General features: G+C 47.9%; 5 protein-coding genes across 5 annotated transcripts; 4 read left to right on the top strand and 1 right to left on the bottom strand.

Annotated features, from left to right (window-relative positions):
- Nucleotides 1–91: 91 nt before the first annotated feature.
- E1B28_003421 (uncharacterized protein) lies at nucleotides 92–1,685 on the top strand (the record flags this gene model as incomplete). The annotated part of the gene is made up of 3 exons (XM_043160402.1): nucleotides 92–452; nucleotides 518–934; nucleotides 985–1,685. 3 exons carry the CDS (start codon nucleotides 92–94, stop codon nucleotides 1,683–1,685), a joined length of 1,479 nt encoding a protein of 492 aa, XP_043002358.1.
- A 475-nt stretch (nucleotides 1,686–2,160) lies between these two features.
- On the top strand, nucleotides 2,161–4,647 carry E1B28_003420 (uncharacterized protein; the record flags this gene model as incomplete). The annotated part of the gene is made up of 8 exons (XM_043160401.1): nucleotides 2,161–2,312; nucleotides 2,365–2,713; nucleotides 2,772–2,945; nucleotides 3,001–3,093; nucleotides 3,148–3,330; nucleotides 3,382–3,456; nucleotides 3,516–3,755; nucleotides 3,817–4,647. The coding sequence occupies 8 exons, from the start codon at nucleotides 2,161–2,163 to the stop codon at nucleotides 4,645–4,647; spliced, it is 2,097 nt and encodes a 698-aa protein (XP_043002357.1).
- Nucleotides 4,648–5,103: 456 nt separating this feature from the next.
- Nucleotides 5,104–6,684, bottom strand: E1B28_003419 (uncharacterized protein). The gene is made up of 3 exons (XM_043160400.1): nucleotides 6,079–6,684; nucleotides 5,891–6,016; nucleotides 5,104–5,837 (listed from the first exon to the last, which is right to left on the bottom strand). The coding sequence occupies exons 1-3, from the start codon at nucleotides 6,484–6,486 to the stop codon at nucleotides 5,109–5,111; spliced, it is 1,263 nt and encodes a 420-aa protein (XP_043002356.1). The 5' UTR covers nucleotides 6,487–6,684; the 3' UTR covers nucleotides 5,104–5,108.
- Nucleotides 6,685–8,519: 1,835 nt separating this feature from the next.
- Nucleotides 8,520–9,858, top strand: E1B28_003418 (uncharacterized protein; the record flags this gene model as incomplete). Its single annotated transcript, XM_043160399.1, has 2 exons — nucleotides 8,520–9,414; nucleotides 9,476–9,858. The coding sequence occupies 2 exons, from the start codon at nucleotides 8,520–8,522 to the stop codon at nucleotides 9,856–9,858; spliced, it is 1,278 nt and encodes a 425-aa protein (XP_043002355.1).
- A 4,258-nt stretch (nucleotides 9,859–14,116) lies between these two features.
- Nucleotides 14,117–17,081, top strand: E1B28_003417 (uncharacterized protein; the record flags this gene model as incomplete). Its single annotated transcript, XM_043160398.1, has 5 exons — nucleotides 14,117–14,350; nucleotides 14,418–14,602; nucleotides 14,657–15,243; nucleotides 15,295–16,225; nucleotides 16,274–17,081. The coding sequence occupies 5 exons, from the start codon at nucleotides 14,117–14,119 to the stop codon at nucleotides 17,079–17,081; spliced, it is 2,745 nt and encodes a 914-aa protein (XP_043002354.1).
- Between the last annotated feature and the right edge of the window lie 429 nt (nucleotides 17,082–17,510).

Below are 17,510 nucleotides of genomic sequence, written 5' to 3'. Positions count from 1 at the left end.
ATCATTGACCGCGACAACGCTGCTGGCACCGGCGCTGGCATTTATCTCTCAACCCCACATTCCTTACAGCTTTCAGACACAAATAAATCCGATGCACTGGAATTTCCTTCCCAGAACCCTCCTGTTCTATCTCTTCACCGTCGGCATTCCTCTTATTGCTGGACAAGGGACATTAACACTCGGCTCACTTGTTTCGTTCACATCCCAGACTCTCAATGTCAACAGCAATAATACATTCTCCTTGCCTAATGGGTCCAATTTGACGATATCGGTTTCGATATGCTCGTTTACGGCGAGGTTTTTCATCACGAACAACAGCGATAGCACTACCATAAACATGCCAGTAACGGATGGAGTGGGTGTTTTTTCAGGAAGATTGGAACAAGGTGGTGTATTGAGTGTTGAGAGTGAAGGTGGAAGTGGGACAGTACAGCTCGGGCTCTCTGAGAAAGGTGGGAGAATCTTTCGTTCCTTCGACACTTTCACTGACAATAAATCCCAATTCTTTTCAATTTAGGTCCCCTTCAAGAACATCTCGCGAATTTCCCGGTTCTTGGCGACACTACATCCAATCAAGCCCTCCTTTTCTCGCCTCCGTATGCGCCACAACCGAGTAGCGAGCCGACATATCCCAACTATACCCTTCCAGTATTGACACCTGCGACAGCGCCCAGCTCTACGCCCAATTTCACGCTGGTGTTATTACCGAGCTCTGTAAAAACTCAATTGGGATGTGTCTTACAGAACTCTACAACTACAGTGACAGGTTCTCAAGGAAATGTGGTCAACCGGACGCAATGGCTTAGAGACGCTCGGGAGGGTTGGAGAGAGCAGTTACTTGTTGACGGGCTATTGCCACAAACTAACTATAGCGCATTCTTCATCCAAGATGGAAAGAAGATTAGTGGTCCAGCGTATTTCGTCACAAAATCTAGTGCGTGCCCTTACTCTACGCGCCGAAATCCGCTCTTAATTGCCCGAAAGGTGCCTTCTCGTGTCCTTTAGCTGCTTCTTTACCGTTCTGCCCAGGGGTCTCATATGCCGTACCCCTTCCACCTCCACCTGCACCATCTACCACATACGATGCATCCAATATACCGCAAAATGTTTCTGACGGTGTGACCGAGCACATGGCTAACTTCACTATAAGTCTAACCACATTCGCATGTGGGAGGGACTTTTACAGCCCTATCAAGACCTGTTCGGATTGCCAAAGGGAATATCGCAAGTGGCTTTGTACGATTGCGTTTCCCAGATGCGGGGAAGCTGGCCCCTCTTCAACATCCTCGACCTCATCGGCATCGACGTCTCAAAAACGAAGGCATCATCTTTTTGCTCGCTTGGCTGATACTCTCTCATTGGCAAAACGAAAAGATCCCCCTCCCCCCGCTGTTTCAGCACTTGCACCTGTACCAGATACCGCAACCTCTCGCAGCCCCTTTTTTGCACCCTTCAATGCCTCGTATAATGTCCTGTTACCGTGCATCGAAACGTGTCAAGCCACCGATCGGGCATGCCCTTACTCCCTGGGATTCAAATGTCCGCCGACGAGCCGATTTATTGATATTGCAAAACAGAGTTATGGGGTTGGAATCGTGGATGGAACAGGCCACAATCAAGAGAGGCTGGGGTTCGCGGGGACGAGCGTGGATACATGGGGAAATATTTGGTGTAATGGCGGATGAAGACTACACTGGAAACTGGCTTGTCTTCTAACAGCAATTGAATGTGGATAATGGTGCTTCACAAGATGGCGTCACGCGGGCTGGAGGTGTTATGGTTTACTGGAGTTTTCAAGCGCGTAGGATGCTTGTACAAGCCTTCTGTTGGAGTACTCACGCGGGTGGAATACCCGCTTTTAGCATCTCGAGAGTGATGTACTCGAGCCAAGCACCACTCATTACTATGAATAGCGAAGCATACCACTTAGCGATACCTACATACCAGACTGTTTCCGACCACAAATGATTACTCGCAGTGCTTTTTCTGGCGCGCTATGCCGCTGTGCCTGGACAGACAGCGTCCCACAACGTTAACACATGGGATTTTCGCAGGTCTGACAGCTAGCACAGGTTGCGGCGCACAGGAACTTTGTCACTGTGTACTGTTCTCACCTCATAAGTTCGCGATGACCGTCGTCACGTAGCTTCTCACTTCTCTATGGGGTCCTCTCACCGCAAGACTCCTGCTTTCTGGGAGAATTCAGATTGCTTGACATGCTTATCAAAACTCGAGGACCACTTTAGACGTTGTGGGAGAGCAGGAGATTATCGGGAGCTTCTCAACGAGATCACTGCATACTGGCGTACGGGGTGAGTACCAGACCGTTAAAGTTTGGAGCGGGATACTGAGTGGTCATCGAAGCCGAAGCTATCCTCGAAGAATGGTTTTCCGATGTGCAAGTCTACTTCAAGACGTTCCGGAACTCTTCCAGAGTCTCAATACTCTATTTTTGGCGGGAGATGGGGACACTGAGATTTTTTCTCGTGCAAATGGCGACGAGAAAGGCCGCCTGGAGATCGCAATGGTGGCCTCTCGTGGAAAGGGCTTTCTATGCTGCGTCCCAGATGACCCACAATCCGATCAACCTGCCTTCATGAGCTCGGAAGAGCTTATTTCCTTCCTGGTTTCACACACTTTTTTTGAGTGCACGACATATATGACAACCGTCTCAAAGCGGTGGGCGCCATTCGTACTGGAGCTAATCCAGTTGGTCCGTGGTGGTTCTAGTTCCAGGCTCTGCTCACTTCTCATACAGTCGATATTTACAGGCCATCAACGAAACGTTTACGTGTCAGGATGAGGCGATGTCCTTTGATCTTCGAGGAGAGTGTATAATGTACATGCGATACCTGAGCTGGTCGCATTGCGTTTTACCATTTACATTCTATCTTCCTGGAGTCTTACGCAGTGGAGAATATGCTGTATCCGGCGGAGGGTTTTCGGTGAGTTCTTACCTCGGCTCACGTTGAAAACGGTTAAATGAGCACACCTTGACAGGATATCTGGAAAGGTCGTGTCGGTACACGGCGTGTGTGTATCAAAGTACTACGCTTTTTTACCCAATCATCCAATAGAGAGGATATCATGAACGTATGGCATACATTCCTAGCAAGAATCATCACCTTGTGCTCATCCCAGTTCTAGGATCTGATCAGCGAAGTTTTATTACTACGCCAACTACGACATCCCAATATTCTCCCCTTTCTCGGTATCAATGACGAAGTTCTCTCGCCAAGTCTTGCGATAATCACACCGTGGATGCCTCACGGGAACCTATCCGTCTACTTGAAACATGTCCCGTGCTCGTTAGGACGGAAGGTTAAGCTGGTGAGAATGACTCGAGAAAGTCAATACTGATCGTACTCATTCCGCAACAAGTTACGACAGGTAGTAGAAGGGCTTCGGTATCTTCATACACATTCACCCCCCGTCGTTCACTGTGATATCAAAGCTGTAAGTCACTTTTACTTAGATCATCTCATAAACAAGCACGAGTACCAACGTTTCGGTAGGGGAACATCCTCGTTTCTGAAGACGAAATTTGTTGTATTGGCGACTTCGGACTTTCTATTCTCCAAAAGACCTCTAATGAGTTTAGTCCTCCCGCGGTTACCGACAAAGCAGATAACGATTCTGGAGTCCGGGGATCTCTTCGATGGCTTGCGCCAGAGTTGCTGGGGCCGTATGCGTTACATAGCACTTCCGCTTCGAGTACTCGAGATGTCTATGCTTTAGGGTGTACTATCCTTGAGGTGAGCACAAGTGTTAGCGTCAGTACACAGACATGCAATGACCGAGAATCGTCCTTGCAAGGTCATCTCCGGATATCCACCATTTTACGACGAGAAGAATGAAATCATGGTCATACTGGCCGTATTGGAGGGCCGCCGACCACAATCGCCTCCCGATAAGCCTGTCCCTAATCCAATCCTGGGTCTAATGGAGTGGTGTTGGGAAGAAGATATGGATGCTCGCCCTGACGCCCAGAACGTACTGGACACGTTGGACGGTTGGTTGAAATATTCTGTTCCTACCGCAAGGCGTGGAGATAGTTCTCAATGGGACTGGTTAATCGAAGAGGAAGATGATCTGGACTATGATTTACCTCCACTTCTGGACGACGAGCATCAAAGGAACTTTAACTTAGAGTCCTCCGCCTTGTTTGATTCGTTGTTCGACGCGAGAGAGCTTTGGGGTCAGGAGACTTGCTCAGAGGAGACAACGGCAAACCGTATACCGCGGTCACAACCTCCTCGCCTTCCGCGACTCGACGTCACCTCCCAGCCTAGTCCTTCGACGACATCTAGCTCTGCCGGTTCTGGCCTCACTTCAGCCTCAGAAAGTAACAGCTCAGCCTGGTGGTCCGACGATGATGCACCCACGACACCTCACTCTTCGGTGGATTCCATCCCCATAATTTTGAGCGGATATGACTTCGACACCTACCGCTTCGCTCCTGAATCGACACTCACCACAGTGTCCGAACACAACATCAATTCTGGCGTGTCTCGATTAACGGAGAAAGCTCGTTCGGAACCTGTGGTTAAGTTTAGACCACCGAGAGGAAGCGTCTGGCATAATCGAGAATTGCAGAGTGCTTGGAACTGGTATATGGACAGGCGATTTATGAGTGGAATGGTGTGAAAGAAGATGCTTATAGTTTACGCGGACCGGTTAACGACGTTCATGTACGGACTACTTGTGTTTTCTGTTTTCATCGTGTTTTCGATGATCTTCGGATTCTTACGACTCTCCACATTGAAACATATTAATGTTACAAACGAGGGTAGTCCCAACCGTCATCACGATGATTTCCTCGCGACGACTGCTACCCTCTCAAAAGAGGCGTGATGGAAAGGGCAAGGAATTTGACCCTAATTATTGTTGTGGAGAAAGGCATGCGTATGAGCCTTGCCTCATTATCAACTTGTTTCCCATCGATAGCTTATTCTTCCGATTCAAGTTTGCACTGACGTTTGACGATAAACTTGATGCGGACATAATCAATTGATTATACAGTTGTGGTAATCTAGGTCTAGTCGAAAGCAGAACACACTGAAAGAGTCAACAAGACTGATAGACACCTAGAATAACATCCGAGTTCATTATACAATATCATCACGCCATTTCAACACATTTTGCTGAAGCTCGGTAGAGGGAACATTGATAGACGTAGACGGAGAAGGAGGACGTCGAGATGGGAAATGCGCTAACAACATTACAGCAGCAGACAACTCCTGGCCTTCTAATGCTTGTATGGCTTCATGCGCCTGTTTGCGGGTGAGTTTGTCATAGAAGATATTGACGGTTTTTGCTGGACCATTTGCAGGGCTAGAGAGTGGCGATGGTAGCATCCCACTGTCCAACTCACCTCCAGCTGACCCATCACCTGTTGCTTTCTTATCCTGACGACGACTGGCCCTGTCACTCCTTACCTGAGCTTGAGCGTCTTTCCTAGCCTGACTGGGTCCTTGTTGCATAGGGTTATGGTCTAGTGGCCCTTGGTTCGAATCCCCGTCGTCTGCATGATAGCGGTGTGCCCAATCAATAAGTAGTTGACGTGCGTCGTCATCCGCAACCTGCCATGCATGGTAGCACTGAACTCCATACACAGCGGTAAGAAGGAAATGAGGCGGAGCCTTATGTGCAGATGTCTCTCTGACTGGTGCATAGCGGCGGCACCAGGAATATGGTGGTGTTTTAGGTTTAAAGATGTTTCGACCAATATAATGGATAGTATAAATGTCGGAATCAGCAGAGACGTTGGGGTGAAGTTGATTGCTAGCAAGGATTGTTTCGGAGGTCCCCTGACCGGTGGCGAAAGTGACAGGTGTCTGGAGAACTTCAGCGTCGACATATGCTATTGTTCTAGCGAGTGCACACGTACTCTGATTATGGCCATGCGGCCGTTCTCAGTTGCATTATGAAGAGTGTTGTACAACAAAAGGCCGTTTTGTGCATCGTCGATGTCGATAATGCTATCACCTCGTTCAGTGCATAAGACTTCCATGTACTGGCCGAGTATTTAGATAAGAGGTCAGAGAACGGGAAAATGTGGATGGAATAGCAGCTCACGTCGTTCCCTTTGCAATGTCTAATGATATGCGTTGCTTCACAGTCTTCCTCAATAGCAGAGGTGAAAGGGCAGTGGCCATCCCTGGCTTTCACCTCGCGGGGGAACGATCCCAGCCGTGCCTCACTACGGGTGGTAGTGACCTTGTCTAGCCCTGTGTCCACCAATGAAGACGAGGTAGAGCACTTATAATGGAGTGAAACGTGTTGCGATGAACGGAGTGTGTTTGCATGTGCATCGGTGAGAGGCTTCTCGTCTGGATCGTGAATATAAAAGGCGCCTTGAGAATTGGTGATGGCGAAACAAACAAATGAAAGAAACGGTATCCAATTTTGGTCTGGTAAATCGAAAGAGTGAAGTTGCCACTTCGGAATGGCGAGAAGGGGTTTATTAATATTGCCCACGCTCATCCGTCACGATAGTGAAGTAGATCCGGATGTGCACAAGGCCTTCTTGTGCCACCGGGTCCCCATATATTGTGGGCGTAAGAGTGGGGGTCCCATATATCGTGGGCGGAAGAGGGGGGTTGGGCAATGTCACTCTGTCCCGTTCTTGAACGTTGGAAGTTGGAAGTTGAGTCATGAGGAATGAGAACGGTTTGAGACCAATACTGCCGTCAGTGTCCGTACCCCCGTGGGAACTTTAACTTTACAGTGCTAAGTACGAAAAGCGCAGTCACAAATTTTCAAAATTTGTTTCGGGCTCCGTAGTATAAGGTTGTATTATTATTACCTGCCAGATAATTACCGCCAACGGACTTCCGGTTCTTCCACACTTGCCCAATGATTTCGGCAGATCACACTGCTGCCTCTCATCGTTTGACGTTGATCCCGCTGCCAGCCTCAATGCCGCTGTCGTCAAGAGGGGTCACCTTGCTCAACGAAATCCAACCCATACCTCATCCGTTATATCCCTTCTCATCCACACCCCCTCGCCTCCACCGTTGAAAGGACGATTGTCACCCTCTTGGTCACCACCATCTTCGGCCACCATTCTCTCTGCCAGCTTCACTACCGTCTGCACCTCTATAACGTACTACCCATGAAGAAGGTTGTTGTTATGATCAAGATTTCCTTGGCGGGAGGCTGCATCAAGATGTCATCGTACGGGATTATACGGTGAAGCGCCACTACGACATATCAAGCAGGTTGCTACAACAAGTTTGGAACTCTCAATCTTATAGACCCCACTTTCGCGACATCCACGTACGATTGAGAGGATACGTCCAAACTTGCCGTCCCCGCCACTTGAAGACGGTTGACAGTTGGAGTGCGGCTCTAACCGTGGTAAATCCTCCCGCTCCCGCTTTGCTGAGCCTTCAGAAATAAACTCAGTGAGCGTGTATCACACAGCTAACACAGTCACCAACACCATCCGGACGACCAACGATGAGGTTGTAGTCACTAGCGGAGGCCTTCGCTTCGTCATTTCTTCCGGGAATGTGCTGATTAAATATCAAAGCGTAAAATGGACGTTGACCAAATGCTCGACCGTCTGGACCTTGAGAGACCGACAGAATCAGGTGTCAAATTTACAAGAGCCACTCCGTGTCCGGTCGACGACAGCATGTATTACTGCCTCCTACCAAGAACGCGGTTTCCGTCGACTCAGAGTCATTGTAGACAATCCAGCTTCCGCCACCTATACGACCGAAACGTACTAGATGGAAAGTCCGAGGAATAATAATCTGAAAGAGCCGCTTGACATATAACATACACGCATTGTTTGTGGACCTCGCAGCACGTAAATCAAATCCAAGAATTGACGCCAAGCACCCTCGTGTCGTCCATTGGGCCGTGGTTTACCGTTTGTGTACAGGTCAATTTAACCGTAGACTGACTGTTCATTGATATTCGAAATTCGGCTTTCACCCACGCTCAACCCAAAAACTCCAAGATATTTTTCATGCAAAGTTCCGTGAGAGTCTGCGTAAAGTAAAGTGTACAATCCGTCCAATATCTCAGTGACAGCACGCGGTACCGAGGGAAAGAAAGATTGGAATGGGCAGTCCGCAAATAGTAAATGCATAGCCCTTTGCGGTAATTTTGTATTCGAAGGCGGCATGAGTAGGGATCCCGTGGTCTATCTGGAATCGGGTAGGTTGGTCTGAGGACTCGGACTTCGAAGGCTCAATGTATTGACCTGTCGAGTGCGTAAGTTGGTCTGAAGTCCGGTTTACATCACAATGACGGTACTCACTCGATGAATAGCGGCATGATCAGCGAGAAACAGAGCGCAAGCATTCCCAGTTCGAGGTTTCCTCCTTCCCGAGATCGGGGGGAAAGGGGGGCGACGAAAAAACGAAGTTGATCCTCTACTGTTCCGGATATGAGCTAGGAATTGTATATATAGGACGGAGATGGAGCCCAGAGGAATCATCATCAGCTTTCTTCTACAACTCCATCCATCCTCCTTCACCACAACCACTCACACTTAGATCAACATGTCCAAGCAAACTTTGACAATGTGGAGGGACATCACCCCTCTTCCCCAGCCCCTCAACAAGCCCACTGCTAACTCCAAACACATCCTAGTCGTCGGTGGTGGTGTCATCGGTCTCACCACAGCTTGGACTCTGCTCGACCGCGGCCACCGCGTCACCGTCCTCGCCAAAGAATGGGCTTCTTATGGGAAAAAACAACGTATTGCCTCCCAAATCGCAGGTGCCCTCTGGGAATACCCACCCGCCGTCTGTGGCCAACACACCGATAAGATTTCCCTACAACACAGTAAGAAGTGGTGTATGGTCGCCTACCACATCTGGAACTCGGTAGCATCAGATGAGGAGCTCTCCAAGGCGGCTGGTGTGAGGATGATGCCCAGCGCTTTTTACTTCCCCAACCCCGTAGATTCAGATGACTTCCAGAGGGAGAAGATGAACGAAATCGCAGCGAGTGGCGTTGTTGGATTCAGGCGTGGTGCAAAGGACCTCATCGAGAAGCGCAATATTGACCCAGAGCATGGAGGTGTTGACGCATACGAAATTATGGCACCAGTCATTGACACTGACAGGGCTATGGGATGGCTCATGGAGCTCGTCAAAGCCAAGGGTGCGGAGATGGTCACGGAAACCATCCACGGCGATCTTCTCAAACAGGAAAGTCAGCTCCGCGAGAGGTTCCAGGTGGATGCCATCATCAACTGCACCGGTATCGCTGGAGCTGAGACTGCAGCTGATAAATCCTGCTACCCCATTCGAGGTGGACTCATTCGTGTCATTAATGATGGAAAGGATTTCCCCAAGGTCGAAGCTGCCTTGACTATCTCTGCCGACGTAGCAACACACAGTGAAATCGTATTCATCGTACCAAGAAACGATAACATCCTGCTCATGGGTGGTGAGTGTTCAAAGTCTCTACTAAAATTCACAATCAACGAGCCTGACGTACCTCCTAACAGGTTTCACGGAGCCTCATAACTGGAGTCTCGACTTGACTCTCGATTCCCCCGTTATGCAGCGCATGAAATCGCGTTGCGAGGCCTTCCTTCCCCAGTTGAAGAATGCCCGTCTCGATCCTAACTATCCCATGGCTCAAGGTTTGCGTCCTTTCCGTGGCTCAAACATCCGTGTAGAGCGAGAATTGAGGACTCTCAGCAACGCTACAAAACCAAGCCGCATCATCCACTCATACGGACATGGAGGAGCAGGTTGGAGTTTGTCGTTTGGATGCGCAGGAGACGTTGTGCGTCTTCTCGACGAAGCTCTTCTGGATTTGCAGCCACAGGGTACTACTTCGGCTTCACGCCCATCGGTCGTCCAAGAATTCCAAGCGAATTTGTAAAACCTGCACTTACTCACAGTTAGACAATATTGTATAACATTCGTAGATTATCACTTACTCAATATCCCCTGTACCTAATGTTAATGTGTAGCAACAACTCAATCCATTGGCAACGTCAGAATCACTGTTGCGGTTGGACGCAAGATTTCGAGCCTAGTGGGAACGATCGTTTGACCTCTTATATTCCTTAAAATTTAAATCTCCGATGGAGCGACATTATTGACGTGGATGATGAACCAGAGAGACAAGGACGACTGAGCCTGAGTCAGGTTACCAGAGTTGCGATAGTTCGCACCTTAGGCAGGAGTTTGACAGGTGCCGTAAACACCTCTTAGGGGGGGTTTTAGTCGTGTGGGAAATGGACCTAAGAGGCCCCGCTTCCGAAGTGTAACGGACGACTTCTCGCGCTTCGTTCGCTTCCTCCCGTCCCCTGCTCCCTCCTCGCTCCCTTCCTTCACCGTAGCAGCTCTCTGCAGTTCTTTTAAAGGTTTGTTTGTTCAATGGGAGTATCCTAGTCACTCACTTGCCTACCTCTTACAGTACGTGCGACGCTCATAGTCCAATTATCTCTCCAATATAACTCTGCACTACGACTCGTCCTATCCGACTCCCACCACAACCTCTGCTCTCCCACATATTTGTTCTCCCTCGCTCCTCAAAAACCATGCAATGAATGCTTGATGATTCAATGAATACTGCCAGTTGGTAAATACTAAAAAATCAAAATGTGAGGATTACCTGACCAGGTCGCCTTTCGTGCATTCTAGTTCATACCACTCAAGTTACGAAGTGCTGCAATTTTTGTCAGGTCCCATTGTGTTTTTCAGTGCGCCGTACACTTTCTGCCGTTCCTGTGATCGTTATGGCTCACCTTGTGTACAGTTTGTCCTTCATTGACAGTCACCCAATACACGGCAACCAACGCACGACACAACATTCTGAATCCAAAATTGCAGCGGCACACACGGCCTATACACGCATGTCCATCAAATGCGCCCACCTGACAATCATCAATTGGGGACCCGCGACGTATCGGTGCCAGCGCACTTTCCAAGGGAGAAGGTTTGACTATGAATCCAATGTGAGTGCAATCTGCCCTCCGACACCTCCAAGCAGCTAATGCATCTGCTCGTACCCAGGAAAAGGAACATCCGTTGTATTAGAATGTTAATCGGGCAATCCTCGGCGTGTCAGTGCTTCAGTGACGGTATGTCCTTCCCAGTACTTCTGTGACGGTATTTGTACGAGGCCGGGACACCGGCTACTGAATAGCCGGTCATTTTAGGATATGTCAGGAACGTACAAACTGTGTATTGTAGGTGTCCTATACACTCTCCCACTTAGATATTCAAAACTTAGCGTTGGTTTACAGTCTAAAAGAATGTATGAGGAGCTGACCATCTACAACATGAAAATGAACCGGTGTGATCGTCGTACTTGCCTCACCAACCGAAGTGGCGGTTTCGCGCAAAAAGTAGCCTAGTAGGAGGTTAGGGCTGCCCGCTTACAGGCTTTTGTGGGTTCCTCACAATCACCTAAAGAGGCTTTTGATTGCTAGATATAGATTGTAAATAAAATCAACTGCAGGAGATATTAATAATGAGTACAATGTCCGGATCACTACAGTGCAGTGAGTGTGAAGTAAGGAGACCTCCGAGAGACCTCACATCGCTCGCATTGATGATATTTATTTCAAAATTGGTCTTATTTGATTTGGTTTAAACTGGAATAATATGGAAGTTATTAAGTGTCCATCGACTCACCCAAATGTAGATGGTATATCAAGCGGTTAGTTTCTAACGCGCATCTTCAAGCTGAATAGAATGTCAATTTCACACCTTTTCAATTTTAACCTGGTGGCTACCAGGTTTTTATGGACTCATTTAGGGCCTTGGAAAATGCTAGAATTCGAATATCTAAGGGGGAGACTGCACGGGGCGCCCACAATACACAATCTTATGTTGAGGAAATCTCCGAAATCACCGGCTATGGATTAACCGGTGTTCAGGTGTGGGCCGAACATACTATGGATCCAGAGTTATAGAAATGAATTGGAATGCCAGGCCCTATTATTGATCATCTGGGCCTAATGCCAGTTTATACATAGGATTGAAAATTAAAAAAAGTGGTAGACCTGGTCAGGTAGGCCTCGCATTTTTTTAGTATTTACTGGCTGATAGCATTCACTGGAGAATGTTGAGGAGCGAAAGCAGAACGAGAACGTGTGGGAGGAATGGTGAAGAACAGAGGTTGTGGTAGTAGCACAGGCCGTATTGGGCTATGAATGTCGCACATGCTGTAAAATGTAGGGTGAGTGACAAGCACACTGTCAGTGAACGAGCCAAACCTGTTTAAACGACAGAGAGCGCTACAGTAGACGCTACAATGAAGGAGGATTGGCGGAGCGAGGAGGGAGCCATGGAACGGATGGACGAAGCGTGAGTGCACTTCGGACAAAACGTTAATCGGCCAGCACATTTCCCGCAACACGTGCATCCTGAAGAGCCCGACACTCGTGGCAACATGTGCATCTCTTGCAGTCTCAACGGCTACTGGCTAGTCAGATTTATAAAAACTGAACCCTTATAAAGTGGAGACTCAGTAGGGAAAGATAGATAGCATTAAATCTTTATTCTATGTACACCCCTAGTGCCTGTTTCTGATGTGGGATAACTCTAAATATTGGATTGAAGAGGCTAGAGACATATTGAATCATAGGGATTCTGAGAATATATAATAGACATAAAGCACAATACACTGACTAATTTTCAGACCTTAGCAGTGACAGCTGCCCTGTCAAGTCGGCCTTCGAGGAAGAGGAGAAGGGCAAGTCGCGGCTGGTCAGTGTTGTCGGGCTCTTCGGGATGCACGTGTTGCGGGAAATGTGCTGGCCGATTAACTGATTAACATTTTGTGCACTTCGGTGACACACCCATTTAAGATCCTGTATCCATTGTTTCCGGTAGCAATAGGCGGGCTTGCTGGGCATGTATTGTAACAAGACTAAATACAGGAGCCAACCTACAGAAATTATGAGGAGTATTAGTGGCGGTAGGTGAGCAAGCAAAAAAAAAAAGCGCACCATCATCGCCCCGAGAACCATTCCATTGCTGTGCACCTGTGTTGGACGGAGCGATGTGAGATGCAGACAGCGTTGAATGAGCAACCTCGAAGCCATGGCAAGATACATTAGAGTGTAGCTGAGAGGCAAAAAAGCGTTGGGGGATGGGATTCCAGAAGGGAGCGAGGAGGGAGCAGGGGGAGGAAGCGAACGAAGTGCGAGAAGTCGTCCGTTACACTTCGGAAGCGGGGCCTCTTAGGTCCATTTCCCACACGACTAAAACCCCCCCTAAGAGGTGTTTACGGCACCTGTCAAACTCCTGCCTAAGGTGATAGTTCGAAGGGCCGCCTTCAAATTTACGTCAAACTTGGACCTCACAGGTCAAAAAGCAAATTATGTAATCACGATTCACCTCATTAACTGTGGGTGTGGAAGAGTGTAAGGTGACGATAGAAATTGAGGGTATTTTCATGCACTGTTCATCATGAAGGATGTAAAGCTGAGGCGAGTAAACAGGCGTAAACTTGGAATCTTGTTACGTCATAAGCATCGCTTTCATGTGTAGGCCTGTGGGTCCAATTTCGGCCTTGTTTGTACCCACTACTTACAGTGAGCGCTTGAGCTCCCTTTCCCTATTTGGCTGGACGAAAACGGCACTAAAATTCGAATGCTTGGCCCGAACTTGCCGTATCTGCAAATAAATTGTCAACTGAAAAATGCGCCAAACAAATCTCATGACCCAGCCTTTTACCACCAAGTAGATCTTTCAATTGATGTCAGTAGGCGTTCCCACTTGCGAATTCCATATTCGTGAAGCTCTGGCCACCTCCATTGGACAGGAGCAAGCCAGCTACTCCTTCGAAAGTATTCAACAAAAAACTGATATGTCGGTTTACACAGACAAAGCGGTGGTTGGCATGCAGACGCCTATTGCACTGGAAGATGCTGACCTTCCTCTCGTATCCAGCAGCTCGGAACACATGCGGCTCACCGTAGGAAGCCACATCTTTATATCTTTCCGATTGATCGATGTGTAAATTGGGAGTGTCATACGTCTCCCACCCCCGGACATCCACACGTGATGAGAAAAGTCAAGAAAAAGTGTTATGGTGGACACATCTGCCACTAGCTCAACCATTGTTCGACTACTGCTAATTGTTTAGTTATGTCTTTCTTCTACAACCATATCCTACACCAATGTCTAGAGTCTGCTCTCCGGGCAAATGCAATGCCATCATACCGGAAGAAGACAACTACAAGCAGTGTACAAAATGTCGGGCCAAGGATAAGGAGCGAAAACGAATACAACGTGAAAAGAAGCAGAAGGCGGCTGATTCCTCGGTGGTAATGCAGAGCCGGGATCTACCTGTGCTCATACGGCAACCTGAAACAATTCATGAAGGAGATGAGAGCGATTCCGATCATAGTGATGTGAGTCCTTCAATTCTCTCTAAGTTGTAGAATGTCTAACCTTCAATGATTGTGAATTTGCGAACAGGAAAGCACTGTACGGAGATACGCCAATGCTGAGGAGATGTTCACGTCTCTGAGAAAACAGTCACGTCAATCAGAAATTGACTTTCATGGAGAATATACGTTACCTGCTGATCCGATGGTCACTAACAAAGAGCGTGTCCAATTCACGATGCGAGAAGCCTGGCGGATCACTGGATTTCGGTTTACGTGAGTAAATAATGTGCTACAAGGTAGAGAACTGACTTACTGTCTCTATGATAGTGTTCATGCCCATCGAAAACTGCAACATGGCCACAAGTTGAAGGCTTGGTGCTCGCAGGACAAGGCTCACAAAAAAGCCTGTAAGCCGAGTACAGAGGAAAACGTCAAGCATCGAGACCATGTTGGGATGCGTCGGTTTGACTGCCGAAGCCGTTTGCTGGCATCTTGCAAGGATCTGAAGAAAGGAAGTCTTACCGTCAAGCTTGTTTCACTTCGAATACAACACCACGAGAAGCATGTGCCTTATTATGATGTCTCGATGCCTGAGGGAGCTTCACAGATTATACGAGAGAGCGTTGAATGGTGCACACCCTCCTCCCTTGTGGCCAAGATACAAGCTTCCTACCCAAACGTAACATCAGCACAAATTTATCATGCTTGGGCTGTTATGAGTGAGGAACTGTGGAAGAAGGACCCCAAACAGGTCGAGTCTGCACAGAAAGTGCTGGATGAACATAGAGACGTGGTCGATTTCTTTCAAGTTACAACTGAGCCAGGAGTCGAGCAAATCTGCTGGGGCCTGAAATTAATCGCACAAAGGTTGACGGTAAAGAACGTGATTGTTGAAATCGCTATTGATGCAACATGTGAGTACAGTTCTTTGTAGGATGGTTTTCGGCACTTACCTATACACTTAGTCAATACAAACGCTATGCACCTGGAGCTATACTGTGTAATGGCCGAATTTGATAATGCTGGATTTCCGTTGTCATACTGTTTGCTATCAACAACAAAAGCAACAGCACGTCAGAAAAGGATTGAAGCATTGGAACGGTGGGCAGTACACCTACGTGATGCATACCATATAAAGCCGGACTTTATCAATGTCGACAAAGACCTGGGGGAGATTGGAATGGTGGAGCGAGTGTGGCCGGATGGACGCATTCAGATCTGTGGTTGGCACATGAACAAGGCAGTTAAAGAGCGTATAAGCAAAGCAAAACTGTCCACCACACCTTACAAATCATTCGAGGCACACCAACTCTTTCCGTTCATTGATATTTCCTTCGTGCCACCAGGGTGTGCGGATCCAGGTGAACAAGAAGGCGGCCGTGAGGGTGGTGGCCGTGACACTATACTTGATGAACCCGATGAGAAGGCGGGTAAACCTGATCCAAATATGCTGTTCATCCACCTGCCCTCAAAACAGAAGCCTATAAGGGAAATGAGCCCACGTCCGCAGTTAACACATCCACCACTCACCATCAAAATTCCTGCCCCGAAACCAGCCCAAGTGGAAACAGGTGAATCATCCTCTCAACCAGCGCAAGTCATGGAGACCACCAAGCGTATTTTTTGCCCAGCCGAACTTCGTGAACTTGTGATAACAAGAGTCCAAGAGCACCGCAATGCCCATCCCTTACTACCAGGAAAGTGCCATCCATCACCGGAGGGGATATATTCGTGGGCTGTCAATAAGATGTATCACTTCTGTGAAGGCTACGATTTGCGAGAGCTATGGGCATACCTCTGGGAAAATTGGTACCGTCCAGCAAGGTGGAAACTCTGGGCATGGTCCGCCGCACCCGAGATACCTCGACTGAACACGACTATGATAATGGAAAGCCAGTAAGCATAAATTTTGTCGCCGATGATAAATACTGACCCATATTCCAGTTGGAGTCGCATCAAAAAAGGTTTTCTTCGACACTTCAGCAAGCCAAGACTTGACCTGCTAGCTTGGATACTCATTGCAAAGTTGGCGCCATCTTACTATCGAAAACTGGATGTGCTCCTCGGAGATATAGGCCGGTACCGAATGTTATGTGCCTGGAGAAATTCATTCAAAAAAGCATGGAGGAGATGTGAAGAGAAACACATACCGGAACCAACAGGAACATTTGAATACCGTACCAACGTCAGACGATGGGTGTGCACCTGTCCTGCCCTCGCTGGAAGCCGATTCCTGATATGCAAGCATCTTGTCCAAGGCGTCAAGTCAGTCCCACCAGAATTTTTCCTCGAAGTAACCCGAAATCGAACTGCTCCGATCTGGTCTCACCCGTCATTGGTTCCACTTGAGAATGGACCGGATACAGAAATTCCAGAGGCAAGCATCGAGGACACTGAGATACCGGTGGAAATGAATTTTGGAAGTGAAGATGGCAATAACACAGATGACGAGGAGGATTATCTACTGGAGGCCGAGCAACGATTAATGAACGATGCAACATATCAAGAACGCATGACCCACATTATTCAAAGCATGCGAGATTTTGCAGATGGACTGGAATACCAACTCCCATTCCGGGACGAACGATTTCTTTCGAGGCTGGAGTCTCAGGGAAAGGGTTTCTTGAACTTCATGAGTACATGTCTAGAGAAGGAACGTAGGGAGAATAGCTCACGGACACAAAATCCTGGCACATGGGATCCACATTTTTCCTCAGCCATGTTCTATCGTTCAAGACATTCAGAGACCTAGTTTAAACATGTATAAATCAGTAATGTATAAGACTTTGTAGGAATGGATATGCAATAAATCTTCAATTGCAAAGGCTAGAGAGAAATTGATTCACAGACAATTAAAGGGTATATGGTACATAGAGAGAGCAGTATGCTCACCAAATCTCAGACCTTAGAAGTGACAGCCGTACTGTCTAGCTGGCTGTTGAGGATGAAAGATATTTGCGCTGGCGACGTGTCCTGTTGACTTCCCGGGCACACCCGATTGAGAAATCTTATCATATCATGTGTATGTAATTTTTTTCTCATCACGTGTGGATGTCCGGGGGTGGGAGAGGAAGGACCCTCGTAAATTGGGGGCTCGACACGCCCACTCTGGGACCATACTCAAAGGACAACTGGAAGTGAACTACTTTAACAGAGAAGAAAGGTATTACAATCCGAAATT

This window comes from Marasmius oreades, chromosome 11 (genome assembly GCF_018924745.1).
Source record: "Marasmius oreades isolate 03SP1 chromosome 11, whole genome shotgun sequence".
Lineage (NCBI taxonomy): Eukaryota > Fungi > Basidiomycota > Agaricomycetes > Agaricales > Marasmiaceae > Marasmius > Marasmius oreades.
Note: the sequence above shows the minus strand (reverse complement) of the source record. Positions and strands in the feature narration are given on the sequence as shown.